Source organism: Brassica napus, chromosome C8 (assembly GCF_020379485.1).
Source record: "Brassica napus cultivar Da-Ae chromosome C8, Da-Ae, whole genome shotgun sequence".
NCBI lineage: Eukaryota > Viridiplantae > Streptophyta > Magnoliopsida > Brassicales > Brassicaceae > Brassica > Brassica napus.
This window is the reverse complement of record NC_063451.1, coordinates 43275440-43291422: the sequence shown is the minus strand read 5'-3', so window position 1 is coordinate 43291422 and position 15983 is coordinate 43275440. Positions and strand designations below refer to the sequence as shown.

The 15983-nt window shown below is 35.9% G+C and overlaps 3 protein-coding genes across 6 annotated transcripts; 2 read left to right on the top strand and 1 right to left on the bottom strand.

Moving 5' to 3' along the window:
* Positions 1 to 294: 294 nt before the first annotated feature.
* Positions 295 to 1419, top strand: LOC106411902 (F-box protein At2g21930-like). 3 transcript variants are annotated; one of them, XM_048765055.1, is made up of 3 exons: positions 295 to 880; positions 1037 to 1212; positions 1315 to 1419. In XM_048765055.1, the coding sequence occupies exons 1-3, from the start codon at positions 295 to 297 to the stop codon at positions 1321 to 1323; spliced, it is 771 nt and encodes a 256-aa protein (XP_048621012.1). In that variant the 3' UTR covers positions 1324 to 1419. The 3 variants fall into 3 exon arrangements, with proteins under 3 accessions (XP_048621012.1, XP_013708214.1, XP_022564229.1); XM_013852760.3 differs by having other exon boundaries at positions 1037 to 1419; XM_022708508.2 differs by having other exon boundaries at positions 295 to 1212.
* A 52-nt stretch (positions 1420 to 1471) lies between these two features.
* LOC106411901 (GPI ethanolamine phosphate transferase 2-like) lies at positions 1472 to 6102 on the bottom strand. Of its 2 annotated transcripts, XM_013852759.3 has the most exons (16): positions 5945 to 6102; positions 5720 to 5858; positions 5481 to 5648; positions 5324 to 5408; positions 5129 to 5235; positions 4952 to 5032; positions 4780 to 4832; positions 4596 to 4698; positions 4377 to 4520; positions 4140 to 4236; positions 3813 to 4050; positions 3625 to 3718; positions 2572 to 3486; positions 2401 to 2493; positions 2043 to 2329; positions 1472 to 1761 (listed from the first exon to the last, which is right to left on the bottom strand). In XM_013852759.3, the coding sequence occupies exons 1-16, from the start codon at positions 6070 to 6072 to the stop codon at positions 1632 to 1634; spliced, it is 2862 nt and encodes a 953-aa protein (XP_013708213.1). In that variant the 5' UTR covers positions 6073 to 6102; the 3' UTR covers positions 1472 to 1631. The 2 variants fall into 2 exon arrangements, with proteins under 2 accessions (XP_013708213.1, XP_022564228.1); XM_022708507.2 differs by lacking the exon at positions 5945 to 6102 and having other exon boundaries at positions 5481 to 5653.
* Positions 6103 to 10189: 4087 nt separating this feature from the next.
* LOC106411741 (MADS-box protein SVP) lies at positions 10190 to 13716 on the top strand. The gene is made up of 9 exons (XM_013852555.3): positions 10190 to 10600; positions 11515 to 11593; positions 11983 to 12047; positions 12129 to 12228; positions 12321 to 12362; positions 12447 to 12488; positions 12975 to 13016; positions 13094 to 13248; positions 13461 to 13716. The coding sequence occupies exons 1-9, from the start codon at positions 10419 to 10421 to the stop codon at positions 13477 to 13479; spliced, it is 726 nt and encodes a 241-aa protein (XP_013708009.1). The 5' UTR covers positions 10190 to 10418; the 3' UTR covers positions 13480 to 13716.
* Positions 13717 to 15983: the final 2267 nt, after the last annotated feature.

Genomic DNA, 15983 nt, shown 5'->3' with positions numbered 1-15983 from the left:
TTAAATAATACACATCTGACGGGTTTGATAACGCGGGATCGTTAATCAAAACGCAAACGCAACTAGATCACTTCTTCTCCCTACTCTGCAACAAAGTCAACACAACAAACACCCTTTGTTTCTTCTCTCCCTCTCCGCCATGAAAAGAAAAAAGAGAGAGATCAAAGCTTGCAAACGGCAGAGACAGAGTCAAAGCCAGCGACGCAATCGTCGAAGCCACTCACTGTTTCAAAACAGAAAAATACTTCAGATGACCAGACAACAAACTCAGATCCGTTTCCTTCCGATCTCCTAATGGAGATACTCAAACGGTTCCCGGTCAAAACCCTAGCGAGGCTAACGTGCGTATCAACCATCCGCCGCCAAGAATTCAACAAGCTTTGGTCTTCTTCAAACCAACAACGTCGTAGTAGTAGTAGTAATACTCTCATCTTCGCCTTCAAACGTGACAAAGGCTATGGCCAAGACTGCTTCTTCTTCTCTTCACTTCAAACCAAGAATCCACTCGAAGCCTCTGTAACAGCTACTTACCTCACAGCACACCCGGGAGACTTTTCCGCTCCTCCATCTGTCCACGGTTTGATCTGCTACGGACCTCCTTCTGAAATACAACCCTACCACGAGACGGTCCACTACTCTCCCCAAGTTCGCTTCTCAGAGGAAGTCCTTGTGCCACTACTTGGTGTACGATCCCATCCACACTACTCTCCAGAGTCTCTTCATATATGTATAGACGGGGTTCTATACTACGGAGCTTGTTTTGGGACGGGTACTACTACTAGTGGCGTTATGAGCTTTGATGTTCGGTCTGAGATGTTTGATGTTATCAGAGTACCGCAAGGGAGAGCGAGAAAGTTTACGTGTATGACTAGATACAATGGTAAGCTTGCTCTTATCTACACTGTGTATGGTAAAATCGGATCGTGGGTTTTGGAGGATGCTGTTAAACATGAATGGTCCTCTACGTTTTTCGATTTGCCGAGATTGTCTGGATATGATACAAAGTTTCAAGTGTTTTGTGCCATTGATGATGCAGGGGAGTTTGTTTTGGCACCAAAGGAATTGCAGGAATCGACTTTCTATGTTTTGTATTATGATCCCAAGAAAAAGAGGGTGAGAAAGGTGGACGTGGAAGGAATTACAGAACATGAGGAGCTTCCACTTTGGGATAAAGACTGGAAGCTTAGGACAATGTCTATCTTCCCTGGTCAGGTTGAGATTCTCATGTTTCTCTAACAGTGCTTTGCAATCAATTCTTCTTCTTCATGAGTTTTATGATTATTAAGTAATAATCTGAGTTTCATCTTGTTACAGGTCTTATAATCCGTTTATTGCTGCTATATTTTTAGTTTTGGTTTTGTCTCTGGATTTTAGAGTTCATGTACTCATGGTAGTAAAGAATTTCTTATTTACATTTGATTTTTTTTTCTTTCTGATATTCGTTTCATAATCTAGTAAGATTATTACAATCTGTTCATTTAAAAAGTCAAAACCATCTATCCAACTTTAATTAATTTAAACATTACACATATTCTCAAACGTTAAACATAACTGTAAACTAGCAGTAGCAAAATTGTAAACTAATAACTGTAAATTCGATCGATCACCTCTAACATTAAATCATAATTAAACTACGAGTCTACCAGTTGTTGTGTTTTGCTTCTAAGGAAGGTAGTGACGGAGAGAGCGTAGGCGACTGTAACAGCTACGATACAAACTCCAACATATGTGCAAACAGTGGTTGCACATACGTACAGATACCTGTTCACACCAACACCAACACAACTAGTCAACAACAATTTCTTCTGTCGGTCTAATGAGATCTGGTTAAGGGTGTTCAATTCAAATAAACTAAACCGAAAAAAATACAAACAGATTCAATCAAGATGTATCCGATCAGCAACAGAACCTAAATCAAATCCGGTAACGTGTGTAAACCGACCAATAGAAGATTTGATTTTTACATTGCTTACTAGTTCTGAACACCCCTAACCGGTTACCCTAAAGCAATAATGTGTTTCAAGACGTAAGCAAATACTTACTTGGGAGAGAAGACGCTCCACACAAAAAGGTGATTCCTCATGAGTAGCAGGACCACAGTATATGCCGTCAAGAGTATTGAATTTATGCAGAGTGGTACGAGACAAGGGAACCCAAGCTTTAGCTTCAAGAGTTGTCCTAGATCCGTGTCGGAGTGAGCCAAGTGTGAATGGTTTCTTAGCTTTCCACCAATGTACATCACCAAGGATAAAAGGAACAACAGGGGAGATGCATAGGTGATCATGAACATCAAGATTCCAGAAAGTATTGTAGAATGACTAGAGATTCCCTGAGAAAAAGAGTTTGGTCGAATGTGTCAGTGTTTTTGGGTTTACAATATGAAAAGAAAAAGAGGCTTACAATAAAAGCACCAGCAACATCGATGGTTGCTAAAGTATTGCTGTTTCCAAGAGCAAAGTGACCTGCCATTCCCATGTAATAAAGTGCAGCAATCTACAAAAAGAAGGAAAGCTAAAACTGATGAGCTTTTTGCAGCATCATTTCCGGAAAAAGAACCAAAAGAAAACCAACCTCGACCCATTCGTTGACCTGCACATCTTTAGACGAAAGACATGACACTACTAAAATTTGGATGAGCAGCAAAAGTATGGGTCCTGAGTTGATCGGCTGTTGTAGAAGCAGCTGTAGAAGGCACCAGCATAGTACGTATGCAGAGCCAATCAAATACAAGCAATCACCTGCTACAGCTAGAAATGACTTGTCTTTGTTTAGCATAGACCATGGTAAAACTAAAGCTCCTCCACCCGCAGATATAGAAAGAAGAAGATAGATAACTTTTGCTGTTACGGTGGCTCCATTATCGGTTCCAAACATATCACCCTTGTATCTCCAGGCATGCAGCAGAATTAGGAACCCACAAATTGAGAAAACAAAAGCTTGGATGCGGACACTTTTTCTATTCGACCCTGTTCGAAAGAGAGTGAATAATCCTAGACCAATAACAAGAAAGCTCGAGATTAGCTGGATCCATTTGACATAACTACCGCCAGCTTGCTCTAGCCACTTAGAAATATCAGGAAAGTAAGTCCAGTTCACGCCTCCTTGATGCCAACCTCTCAGTAGTCTACCAGATATAAGAAGCAGGAAGATTGAACCGATTCTATATTCTCCAAGTGAGTTCAGCCCTTTGGAGAAACTGAATGACTTTACTGTCTTGAAAAGTAACAGAAGATAGAATGTGGATACCATGAAATGCCATATATAGTGCTCTTCTTCCACCATTGAACTAGATCCCATACTTATAACGAGGATCAAAAGAACTGCCAAAATGAACACCTCTTCCAAATTCAACAGATAATTCAAACTACAGACTTGATCCTTCGGCTCATTGTAAACCTCTTTGAATAAGGACAGAAAGAGAGTGGCACAGACGACGCACGAAAGAATCATGGCACTCACTCCAAGACCCAGTAAGAAAACTGGTTTCTGCCAACAGAGAGAATATTGAAAATCGTTAGATTGAAATACTACAGATTTGCTAGACTTGGAAACTAGTGAAGATTGAAAATCGTTCGTTTTCCAAAATAATGATCACAGAATTCTAAGAAAAGATGTCAAACATACTTCAGTGGTTTTGCTTGCTAACCACTCACTTGCAGTTTTCAGAAAGGCGTTAAATGCATCTAAAGCTCTGTTGAAGTCTTCAGCGGCACTAGACCTATTAACATGAAAGCCATTCAAGGAGTTAGTTTTTAAGGAGTTCAAAGTCATGAGGAGCACCGCCAGTAAAGCCATCCATACAAATTACGCACTCTGTTAGCTTCTTGGACATCCAAATGCCATGGAGGACAGCAGCGTTCCTAAATAAGCAAATAAGTTGTTTCTCTTTATCCCCAGAGCACTCACTAATATCCGTATCAAAACCCTCACAAACTCCGTCAACGAAGCACTTGCAGGAGAAGCCTTCAAACAAGGAATTTGGTAACTGTGCTTGCATTAGCCTGAGTAACTGCCATGAATTCAGTTCTAGTGCCCGTAGTTGCTCAAAATCTGAAATGATTCCATACGTTAAAGAAAAAACAGTCAGATGCGTTCCCACAGGTTCGAACTGAAATTACAAGGGCTCAAAAGTGGTTAACCTCTTAAAGAATCAAGTGTTCCTGGGACAAGGACTCCAACATTGTTCTTTGGGATCGGCACACCAAATAGAAGAGCTAATGTTGGCGTCAAATCTACCTACATCAAAAAAATACTCCATTGGTTTCATATCATGAATAACTTATTGTCATCAATACTCTTTCCAAACGAGGTAGGTGCTTGACTGTTTAAAAAAAAGGTAATCAGATATATTACAACAATTGCAATGACTGTTTTACCTGGAAAGCTAAATTATTGGTAGCGCCAGCATAATCAGAAATATTGCTACTCAAGCCAATAAAGAGCATTAGGGAGTCAGTTTCTTCATATGAAGATCCTCCATGATTTCCGTTCTCAGTCATGCCATGATCACTGACTACTATCTGTAAATGAAACTCAACTAAGATGACTACGACATAAGAAAGCCAAATGTACCACCAAACACAAAAAGTACTCACCAAAAGGGTCCGTCCTTGATCATGGCTACGATCCACCATGGCTTTTAAATGCATTGTTCTAACTATATCATCCATTTCTTTGAGTTTTGAAGCCATCAAGGGGCTACAACAGAGAAACAAATAATAAGATGCTCTGCACATACAACCTTTCTACTCAAAAATGTGTAATGAGACTAGCAAAGACCTGTTACGGCCGCCAGTATGTCCAACATGATCCAAGCCAAGGTAATGAAGGATCTGATAAGGGGTAGATCTAGTAAGAACAAAGCACAGTAAAACTCAAGGGATTTGCTTCGAAATCACTACTACATATCGCAGGAAATTGAGACGAATCAGTTGGCGGTCAAGTAACTAACCAAGAGATTCCAGTCATCATTGTTAAGCTCATTTGGCAAGTGGCGGGACACATTTTTGTCTACCTGTACTGTATCTTTGACCTGAAAACACACATATATTGCTCATATCACCATCATACGGATAGGGAAAATTCTATTCGACATGAATAAAAAATAAACTATCGCACAGAAACTCACAAAGAAACTGCTAACACCATCATGTCTCATGAATAGCCCCGGGAATAACTTGATCCATGTCTCATCTCCAAGCATCACCATTTTCCAACCAATCCTAAGAAACTGGCCTGGTACATTAGGAGCACAGCATTCCTATCAAATTACATATGGTCGCAAACATGAAACATTAACAAAAAAAAAAAACCCAATCGCTACCAAGAAGGTTGTCATCTAAGAGGGCTTGTGTGTTAAAATTGAAAGCCACATCCAAGAAACCACCAATTGCTCCAGAAACCATTGCCTGAAAACACCAAAATTAATAACTCAAGTCCTCTTAAACCATAATCATCCACATCAAAGATCACACACACACCTTCAGCCTCGGCATTGTAACAGTTGGAGGAGCAGCTTTAGCATGGTAACCAATTGCATCTCCATTAGCCAGCAGTGACTGTGTATAAGGCATAGACTCTTTCCACACCTTCCATGGAGGTTGACCATCCTTCCCCAGTACAAACTCCCCAGGAAGACCATCTATAACCTAAACTAAGCATCTTTCAATACTCTTAAACATTCTCTCACAATCTTAACATCTTAACAACAAGTGCATACCATCAAAATCAATCGATCATATCTAGAAGAGATGCCAGACGATTCCTGGTAGAGCAATCTCAGTTTCTCAGGATGAATCTCCGACTCGTTCTTATTCGGTGCAGGATCACAGAGAGGATGACGATAACTCTCCGAGCCACTGAGATTCAACATACAAACAGAAGAAAATGAGAGTAAAGCAAAAATCAAATGGAGTAGATTCACCTTCGCAGCCAAAATGGTTACCTGACGCCAGAGAGAGTCGGCTTGACGGGGAAGAATCCGAAGACGAAAATCGAAAGTCCGATGATCTGAAGGAATATTCCGGCGACAGTGAGGATCGTCAGCCTCGTACACGTCATCTCCGTCGACATTTCGAGATCGGGCGAAAGAAGAAAAAGAAAAGGTCATTGTAAAGATGAAATCCATGAAATGGGCTTTACAAAGTCGGCCCAGTAAAAAGCCCATTAGGATTTTGTTTTTAGTAAGTGTCACTGTTGTTTGATTCAGTGTCAGTGAGTACTACTGAGTAGGGTCTGTTGAGGCCTAAAAATAGCTAAAAGGTTAGGGGCATTTTTACTCAGAGGTTGGGCAAGGTCACGAGTCCACTCATAAAAGAAACTCTGACACTTTGACAGTGTGTGAGAACACTGTGTCACGTGCGGCTCGTACTGCTAAGTTTTTTTTTTTTTTTTTCTCGTACTGCTAAGTTTTCAAAATACAAATGATTTTGTGGAAATTTAGTCACGTGCAGCAACCCGATTGAAGCGTTTCAGTTTATACGCCAGTCTTTTGTGGAAAGACTTATTTTAAACTCTTAACAGTTTTTGTGTGTGTGTGTGCACAAAAAAAAAACAGTTTTTGTGTTTATTTATACACCAAGTTGTCACGGACTGATTTCTTCGCAGCAATCAGGACGTGCGGCCTTAGCAACTTTCACCTTTGTAATTTGCTAAGTCAACCTTTCGGATAAATCGATCAGCACTTAGAGAGAGAGTATGAACGTTTTTAGAGAGAGATCAGAGCTTATGGAAGTGTTTTCTTATTGAAACTTGGTATCTTATAAATGAGGGGTGACCCCCTTTATATACACTTTTACCTCCCCAAAGGACGGTTCAGATCAAACCGATCTAAACGGTTGAGATCTTTTCTCTCATGTGAAGTTACTTCACCTTTACGTACTTCCACATGAAGTGTCTTCTCCCTTAAGTATTCTACAATGTTCCACACATTTCTACACTTATCCATACTTAAAGATATTTTACAAAAGGCTTAAAAGCTTAAGAAAATCTTAAGTAAAGTGAGCTTGATTCCCTTCTGGCCCGATCCGATCTTTGGTTGTCTTCATGGACGTTTTGGGTTTTCAAAATGGGCCGTGACAAAGTTTGTATGAAAGAGGTCGAGAAAAATTAATTTTGTTTTTCTTTGGTCAACACCAGAGAAAAAGACAAAGTAGCATGAAAAAGATTCAGTAAGCCAAAAAAATGGACTGGGACTAAATTTGTTAAGAGATAGATGTAAATAGTGTTTCTGTTTAACGTGTGTTTGGCGGATTCTTTTTAATTCAATCTTTATAGATAGTTTAGGGAAATAAATTTCCGATCTTCACGGATAGTCCACGAATGTCTTTGTGTACTGACGGACAACCCACATATGTTCTTGTGTCTTGATGTACAGCTCACGAACTTGTTTTGGTCTGTATGTTAGAAAACAAAGTCTGGCTTTAAATGTGTAGGAATATCCTACAATATTGGGATTTAGCTAAATGGTTCCACAGACATGAAATTAGAAGTGGTAAAACTTCATCCTTCTCGTGGTCTCCACTGGGTTGTCTTTCTGGAACAAAGATTGTATTGATGTGGAAATTTTGGATTATGCTATTGTATGAAGATTATAACAGGCCAGTGGAAAAAAAAGATTGTTGAATACAATAGAGGATAATATTGAAAATGTAAGGGCTAAAATAAGGCACGAAGAAGCATATTTTGGTTTATAACGACATAACGAACACAAATTCAAAAGTAAGTTAATTAAACTTTGAATCCTAAACGAGAAAAACGTTTCTTGCGTAGTTGGACTATATAGGTTTGGTTCTCTTGTGCAATACCGAATACTCTTTCATCTAGTCGATTGCGATGTATAACAACCTATTTACATGAGATGAGATGAGATAGTATGTCAACTTAAACCATCATGTGAATTTTTAATGTGTTGTTCTTCAAAATCCATTAAGATCCGGAAATACCCTTAAATAATATGGAAGTCTAAAACAAATTTTAAATAGGGGCCAGTATGCAGCTGGTAAAGCTCAAGACAAAACGTAAAATAAGCTTTAGCACGATATATGCATTGGGGGAGATAAGGTAGGAAGCGAACGTTACGAGCCACGTGTAAATGTCTATAAATGATTGTATACTTCTTAAATAAAGACTATAATGCGGTTTGATTTGAGTAGTTGTGGAGTATCTCTTTATTTTATTTTATTTGTTTTGTTCAAACTTTTCATTAAAATAAAATCTGTACGGACAGTTGATCGTGTTCCAATCAGATTTCTCTTGGTGGATGCTTCAGGTCTGGTTTGGGTCCCCCTTCTAAATAATTTATAGTGGTCGACACTCGACAGTGTTTATTACTCTTTTGCACGAGGGTCCCTCTGTTCACTATATCTTCGCATAAAGCATACTAAAATATTTATTTATTTTAACCCCCCGTCCCCTTTAATCTATTTTTTTCTTTATCACGTATTTTATTTTAGAATGACTGTGGACACGGAATCAGGTGAGGTTGGTCTGTTTAATGAAGTTAGAGCAGTGCATAAGTGTTTAAAGTTAAAGTATGTAATAGAACGTAAAATGATGAATAAACCCTAACCCTTAGAGTTTTAAAAAGTATTAAGAATTACATTGTAACAAAAAAAAATTATTATAGCAATTTATAACAAGTGAGTGAGTATTGGGTAATGGCGAGTTTTTACATCCTCAGAAAATTTGCATCTTTGAACCCCTAGTCTAATTTCTACTTGAAAGGAGTCGTTAACATGAAATGTATGAGCTTCTGACTATAAATTCTAGGTTAATCTTCGTTAAATTGTTTTTAGTTTTTTGGGTGTGAAGTCAATGTATTCATTTATTAGGAGCTATTGTGAGACCTGCATAAATAAATATGAAATAATTGCCACTGTTTTTGACTTTTTACACCGAACACGACCAGTTAGTTACAAGAGTGTATATGATAAAGTGAGACAACTCATTTTATGCTTCCCTTTAAAAAGAAATTCCCCACTGACCCAAACGAACACTTCTCTCATTGGAGACTTACAAATCCTATTTCCTCACCATATCCAATAACCACCCCACACAAACCAATATCTAAATAATAGTAATAATGAATAAAAAATCCTTTTTGCTTTCCAAAAATAATATTTAAGAAACCCCATCATGTTGATAATATTATTAAATAATAAATCCCTCCCTCAAAATATCTCATTTTCACCAATCAACACCCTCTCATGTCTACCTCTCTCCTTGACATTTGTGAGGTGGAAAATTAAAATTTTATACTCCATCCGTTTCGTAATATATGATATTTAGAAATTTTTTATTGTTTCAAAATAGTTGATGTTTTGATATTTTTATGTTATTTTTAAGTTTATTGAAAATAGTGTAACCAATTAGATGTTGTAATCATTTTTGTAATTGGTTAGATGATTTTTAAATTATATTTTTAAAACTATTTTTTAGAGAAAAATAATTTTCTTAATTTTTGTGGATTAAAGAATAACATCATGTACTATGAAACGGAAGGAGTATATTCCCTTAGCGTTTTCTCTTTATTTAATTTTTTTCTTCTTTCTGAGTTTTTGTTTGATCCTATTAACTCTGTATTTTATTAAGGGATATGTATCTCACATTGGACAATCAATGGGATATTAAGTAATATATAAAGGGTTAGGACCAATCCACTAATTGCTAATTGGTTTTGAGTTGGAAGCCTATAATAAACCCGAATCTAACATGGTATCAGGGCCCAGATCCTAATAAGTTAAACCCTTAATTAATATTAACCCTACCCGACCGGGTATATAGGTCGTAATTGACTCGTTCGACCGAGTATAACTGTCTTAAAAAGTTTCCGAGATTTCTGGCTGATAAGAGCCATCATCTCGAGGAGGGGTATTAAGAGATATGTATCCCATATTGGACAATCAATGGGATATTAAGTAATATATAAAGGGTTAGGGTCAATTCACTAATTGACAATTGATTTTGAGTTAGAAGCCCATAATAAACCCGAATCTAACATATTTTTTTGTGGATTCGTCATCTAGATTTAAATCTTACAAAGATTTTTAGTTTCTCTTTACCTTTCAAATCTTCAAAAACTAGGGTTTTTACTGTCTTCAAAATCATATTATTCTTCTAAATTTAGCAAAAAGAACACATTTTTCTTTCCATTTCAGTCGTCTTGTCACTCTCTCTCTCTTTTCTTTAAAGTCTCCCTTTTTAGCAAGACACCTCTCTCTCCTCTCACTCACAATTTCTTTCCTTCTGGGTTCTTCTTCTTCCTCCTTTTTTCTCTCTCTTTTCTCTTCTCTTTGATCATCACACATTTTTGAATCTTAATTCAAGATCTTCCTCCTGTTCATCAGATTAATCCCTTTTGGGATTTTGCGGATCAACTTAAAGTTCTTTCTCTAGGGTTTTTCTTTCCTTTTTTAAGGATGGCGAGAGAGAAGATTCAGATCAGGAAAATCGACAACGCGACGGCCAGACAAGTAACGTTCTCAAAACGAAGAAGAGGTCTTTTCAAAAAAGCTGAAGAGCTATCCGTTCTCTGCGACGCTGATGTTGCTCTCATCATCTTCTCTTCCACCGGAAAGCTCTTTGAGTTTTGTAGCTCCAGGTCTTTCTCTCTAACTTCGCTATGACTATAGTTCTTTGTCATTAGATTTCTCCAAGTCTTTGAAGGAAACGTCTCTAGATCCAGACAGAAGCTTAAGAGTTTTTAGATGTCTTAGAAGTTTACTGTATATTAAACCTTACTGGACCACTAACTTTATATATAAGAAATATTAATGACCAAAAATAACATTTCTGTAAAACTATAGTAAACTCTTTATTTAGTCAAAATAAGGTATCTAAGTACAGTAATATTCAAGATAATCTTAATCTTAATAATCTGCACAAATGCTATATACCTTTATGTTGCAGAAATCTGTAATTGAGTTATTGTGGATACATACGGAAGCCATCAATGTCATATTCATTAAAAATTGTGGTTACCTTATACCATTAGAAGTTCAGAAATAACATTATATACGTGTATATACATATCTATGTGGATGTATGAAAATTGGGAACTTTTTCTTGAAGAAGTGATTAATAAAAATAATAAACAGGTTGGAATCTTTACTAGTGTTGGTAAATGTCAGAGGTTTTTTGGATATGTTATAGATATATTGGGAATCTAAAAATGACTTATCATATCATAAAGATACGGTTTTGGATTTCTGACCCACGGGTTATCAGTTCAGTTCCTATCTTCGGGGACATCTATACACACACGCACATATATGTATATACTTGTCTTTAAAAAACTTCAGTGCTTAACATGAAATAATGTCTTGTCTCTGGATTAAATTGTGTTTTGTAATCTAGGTTGTGTATCTTCTGTGTGTACATTGTCCATCGATGTTTAGTTATATCTAAAGCACTGGGAAGCATCAACAATTACGCTGTTTATAACAGAAAAGTAGATAATTTCCAGTCTTATATAGTAAAATACTTACTGGAATGTGTTTGCATTATATAATGAAGCATGAGGGAAGTGTTAGAGAGGCATAACTTGCAGTCAAAGAACTTGGAGAAGCTAGATCAACCATCTCTTGAGTTACAGGTTAGCTTGCCATTGTGTTTAAATTACCATTTTCAGATTATACTCAAGTACATGCATTTTGGTCAAGAAGCTCTAAAATATTATATTAATGGTAGGACTAGAGCATTATACTTATTGCATACGATTAGACTACATTTTAGTGACACTGAACTCATACTAAAGTCGATCCATACGAACTAAGAGTATTAAAGAGATGTGAGGCTCAGACGATCAGGTTTGTAGTTCTCTTTGTGTAATGGTCGTTTGGTTCAAAACCTTTATAATCAATTAATCATATTTACATGATAAAAAACATGCGAGCTTTTTGAAGCCAGACATGCATGTACAGTTAGTCATGTGTAGAGATCTGAGCTTAGATGATTATGGTTTTGTTTAATGTTATCATTTAGCTGGTCGAGAACAGCGATCACGCCCTGTTGAGCAAAGAGATTGCGGGAAAGAGCCACCGATTAAGGTACCCAAATATATGCGTATTCTTTAAATTTCTAAACAATTATCATTTTCTTACGGCATGTGTTTATATGATCATATACAGGCAAATGAGAGGAGAGGAACTTCAAGGACTTAACATTGAAGAACTTCAACAGCTGGAAAAGGCCCTTGAATCCGGTTTGACTCGCGTAATTGAAACCAAGGTTGTTAAAAATTTAGATGTTAAAAGATGTAACGCCATGATACTATGAATAAGACGACTATGTTACTTAACTACTATGAGATGTTGTTTCAGAGTGAAAAGATTATGAATGAGATCAGTTATCTTCAAAGAAAGGTAAAAAGCAAAACAACGTTTTATCTTTACTTCTTGATTCAAATAATTTTGGCAATAACAAGTTACAATTTTCTCTTTTCCTAGGGAATGCAACTGATGGACGTGAACAAGCGGCTAAGGCAGCAAGTACGCATCTTACTCTTTATCTTTAACACATATCTCCGACGATATTTTGAGATAATTGGTTAAACCAAGTGATTAGCGTGGTTAAAAGTGTATTTATATATAATGGTAAAATAATAGCTAATAATTTCAATTGTATAGTTTAAAAACAAAGGAAACTCGGTCCTAGCTGCATGTAGGATGGTTTTGGTTTGCGCTCTCTATGTTTTCAGATTGTTTTGTGGAATATGGAAACTTAAATAATCAAAATCTCTTTTGATTTGATTTAACCTGGTTCTGATTAAAATTTTGAATATTTATAACACGTTTTCAAGATTGATTTTTGTTTCATATTATTTTGTTTCAGATCAAATTATTATAATTGGTTATTTCTAGATAAAAGTAATCATCCCTCAATCTCTAGAGAAGACCAAGACATTTGGTGCCAGTAAAAACTCAAAATTCAAGTTTTCTCATTGTCTTTTCTATGATCAAATCTTGATTTTTCAGGGGACACAGTTAACGGAAGAGAACGAGCGACTAGGTCAGCAGGTACGTATCGATTGTTGTGTATTTTTATATTTTTGGTTAAATGTTAAATTAGGAAGTTTTATTTGGTGACGGTGTAGATATACAATAATGTGCATGAAAGATACGGTGGAGGTGAATCAGAGAACACTGCCGTGTACGAGGAAGGACACTCATCGGAGTCCATTACTAACGCCGGAAACTCCACAGGCGCTCCTGTTGACTCCGAGAGCTCCGATATCTCCCTTAGGCTCGGGTAATTAAATTAATTATCCACCTTTGGTTCTCTTGATTTAATAATTTTCAATGATAAGAAAATAATTTATAAAGTAAAGGGGGATTATATTTACTAAATAACCATCTTATGCTGGTCACTTGTTTGTATACATTATGAAACGAAAATAATTAATAAAAATAAAAGAAAGGTATATTCATTATAATTAACTAAATTATTTTGGCTTCGTGCAGCTTACCGTATGGTGGTTAGAGGTGGAATAATACAAAGAAGTTGATGGAGCGAGGAGTCTAATGTAAACCCTTTCAACTCTGTAATAACAAGAGACAATGTAGTAGTTCTCATATGTTTGTTGTAAGTTTCTGTCTGAGGAAGGTTTTCCTTTTTCGAGTTTCATTATATGTTATTTCTCTCCAGTGCATTTCTGTTTTGTCACCCCCAGAACTGTATGGACGTGGTAAGTTGGTAAATGAGAAGAAACATTTGACATTTTTATGGTTTATTGCACAAAACGATGGGACACATGTTTACGTTTATGTGGTGGTATTGACCATATGGATCCTGGTATGTGGGCATCGAACCCATAACATATCTCTTGGTTATAGATCTTCAATTCAACAAGCGTACGGTAGATAGATCTCTAAGCCACCTAGAACTGGAAATTTTAGTTTTTACCCGCGGGTCCCGCTCCGTTTGACCCGCTGCGGGGCAAGTGCGGGTCGCCATTTCGAAAAATTCAACATGCGGGTGCGGGTGCGGGTCGATTCGATTCTACGCGGGGTGGGTGCGGATCGGTCGATTTTGAATCGCGGGTACCCGCTAACCCGCCAAAAAATAAAAAAAATTCAAAAAATAATATATATATTTTCGTAAAAAATATATAAAATACTATAAATTCAGAAAATAATATATAATTTAATTATTTTATTAGAAAATAAGTATTATATAATTAAAATATAATTAAAATAATTATTTTATTAAAATTTATATTCCCCGCGGGTCCCGCGGGTTACCCGCAAACCTGGGCGGAACGGAACGGGTGCGGGTATGTGAATCTTTCTTTGCGGATCATGTGGGTCGAAGTTTTGAGTAAAAAAAAAAAGAGTCGATCCGCGGGTTTACCCGCGAACCCAGCTCCACCAACTAGGGTCTAGGAGTCTAGGACACATAATCAAACGTTTGAACTATCGCAACCCGTCTGGTTGCCTATTCTAAACCCAAGCTCTAGCGACTGTATTATTATTTTATGGTTGGAGAGTTCTCTGTAGAAACTAGTTTCAAGTGCCTAGGCCTGAGCGTTTTTAACTCAACCCGAAGTACCGATCTTAACCCGAACCAAAAAAACCGAAACTGAATCCGAACTGTTTTACAAAAATATCCGAATGGGACTTATGAGCTTACTACTTTGGACTTTGGTTATAACTTGAACCAAACCGAAATCCGAATTAGGATCCGAAGATATCCGAAATTAGTTAAATATGTTAATGTTTTTATATATGTTAATGTGATTTAGATATTTTAGAGTATTCAAAATATTTTTGTAGTTTGTTTTATTTGTTTTTTTAATACTTTTTAGTTAATTTAGATAGTTTAACTAATTTTTAATTAGATTTGTAACTAATTTATATATTTTGAATTTTTTTTTGTCAATTTTCGAAGTTTTTAAAAATATATTTTTGTACGATTTTAAACATTGGTTAAATTCGATCCGAACCGAATCCGAAAGGAACCGAACCGAACCCGATCCGATAGTTAGTAAAAACCGAATGGTACTTACGAGCATAACACCGAAAATTCGAATCATTCGGACCGAAACCGAACGGACCACGGAACGCCCAAGCCTACAAGTGACCTTGATAATCTCTTCTGTGGTGCACGTTTATTTAATTTCCAATGGTCGGTGCATAATGAGGATACCCAAAAATAACATGCAATGCACATTTATTTTAGAGAAAATATACAAATACTAATTTACCGGTTAGAACTTTAAAAATTATACTCTAATTATGGGTGGCTGATTTGAAGCCATTGTTATTTGTTCTGTTCACTCACTGACTCTCAAATCTGATCAAGCATCAGTAAAATGACCTACATGCTACATCTACACGTATGCTATATTTAAGGAGGGATTTAAGGTAGGCCTAAAGGAAGGATACATATATAGGCTTCAAAAATCTTAGCCCAAAAGACTAGTATTTTAATTAATTACTAGATTTTAATCCGCACAACCGTGCGGATAGCATTTCATTTATAGATATAAAATTTTATATTATTTTGTATATAATAATTTATGATAATATATTGCTGTCATTTTAAAAATAACTTAATGGATGATATATAGTTATAAATATTGAAATTTAACATATGTTAACAATTTTATTTTTTTGTAAAAATTACTACATAATTTATGAATATTAATCATTTTAAAAGGTGAATGATATTTTAGTCACTTTAAACGGTGAATGATATTTATTTATTTATCTTAATGAAATTATTTTTCAAAATATATTGGTTTACCAATTCAACATAATTTTAATATGTTTGCACAAAAAACATAATTTTAATATGTAATTCATTAATTACTTCTATTTTAATATAATGTAGATTATACTTATAAAATTTATAAAATTAGCATATAATTTCATTATTTTGTTTATAATAAAAATTTAATTAAAATTAATTTATAATATTATTATACTACTAATTGCGAAATTAATCAGTGCATTAATTAAAAAAATATTTAAATTTTTAAAAAG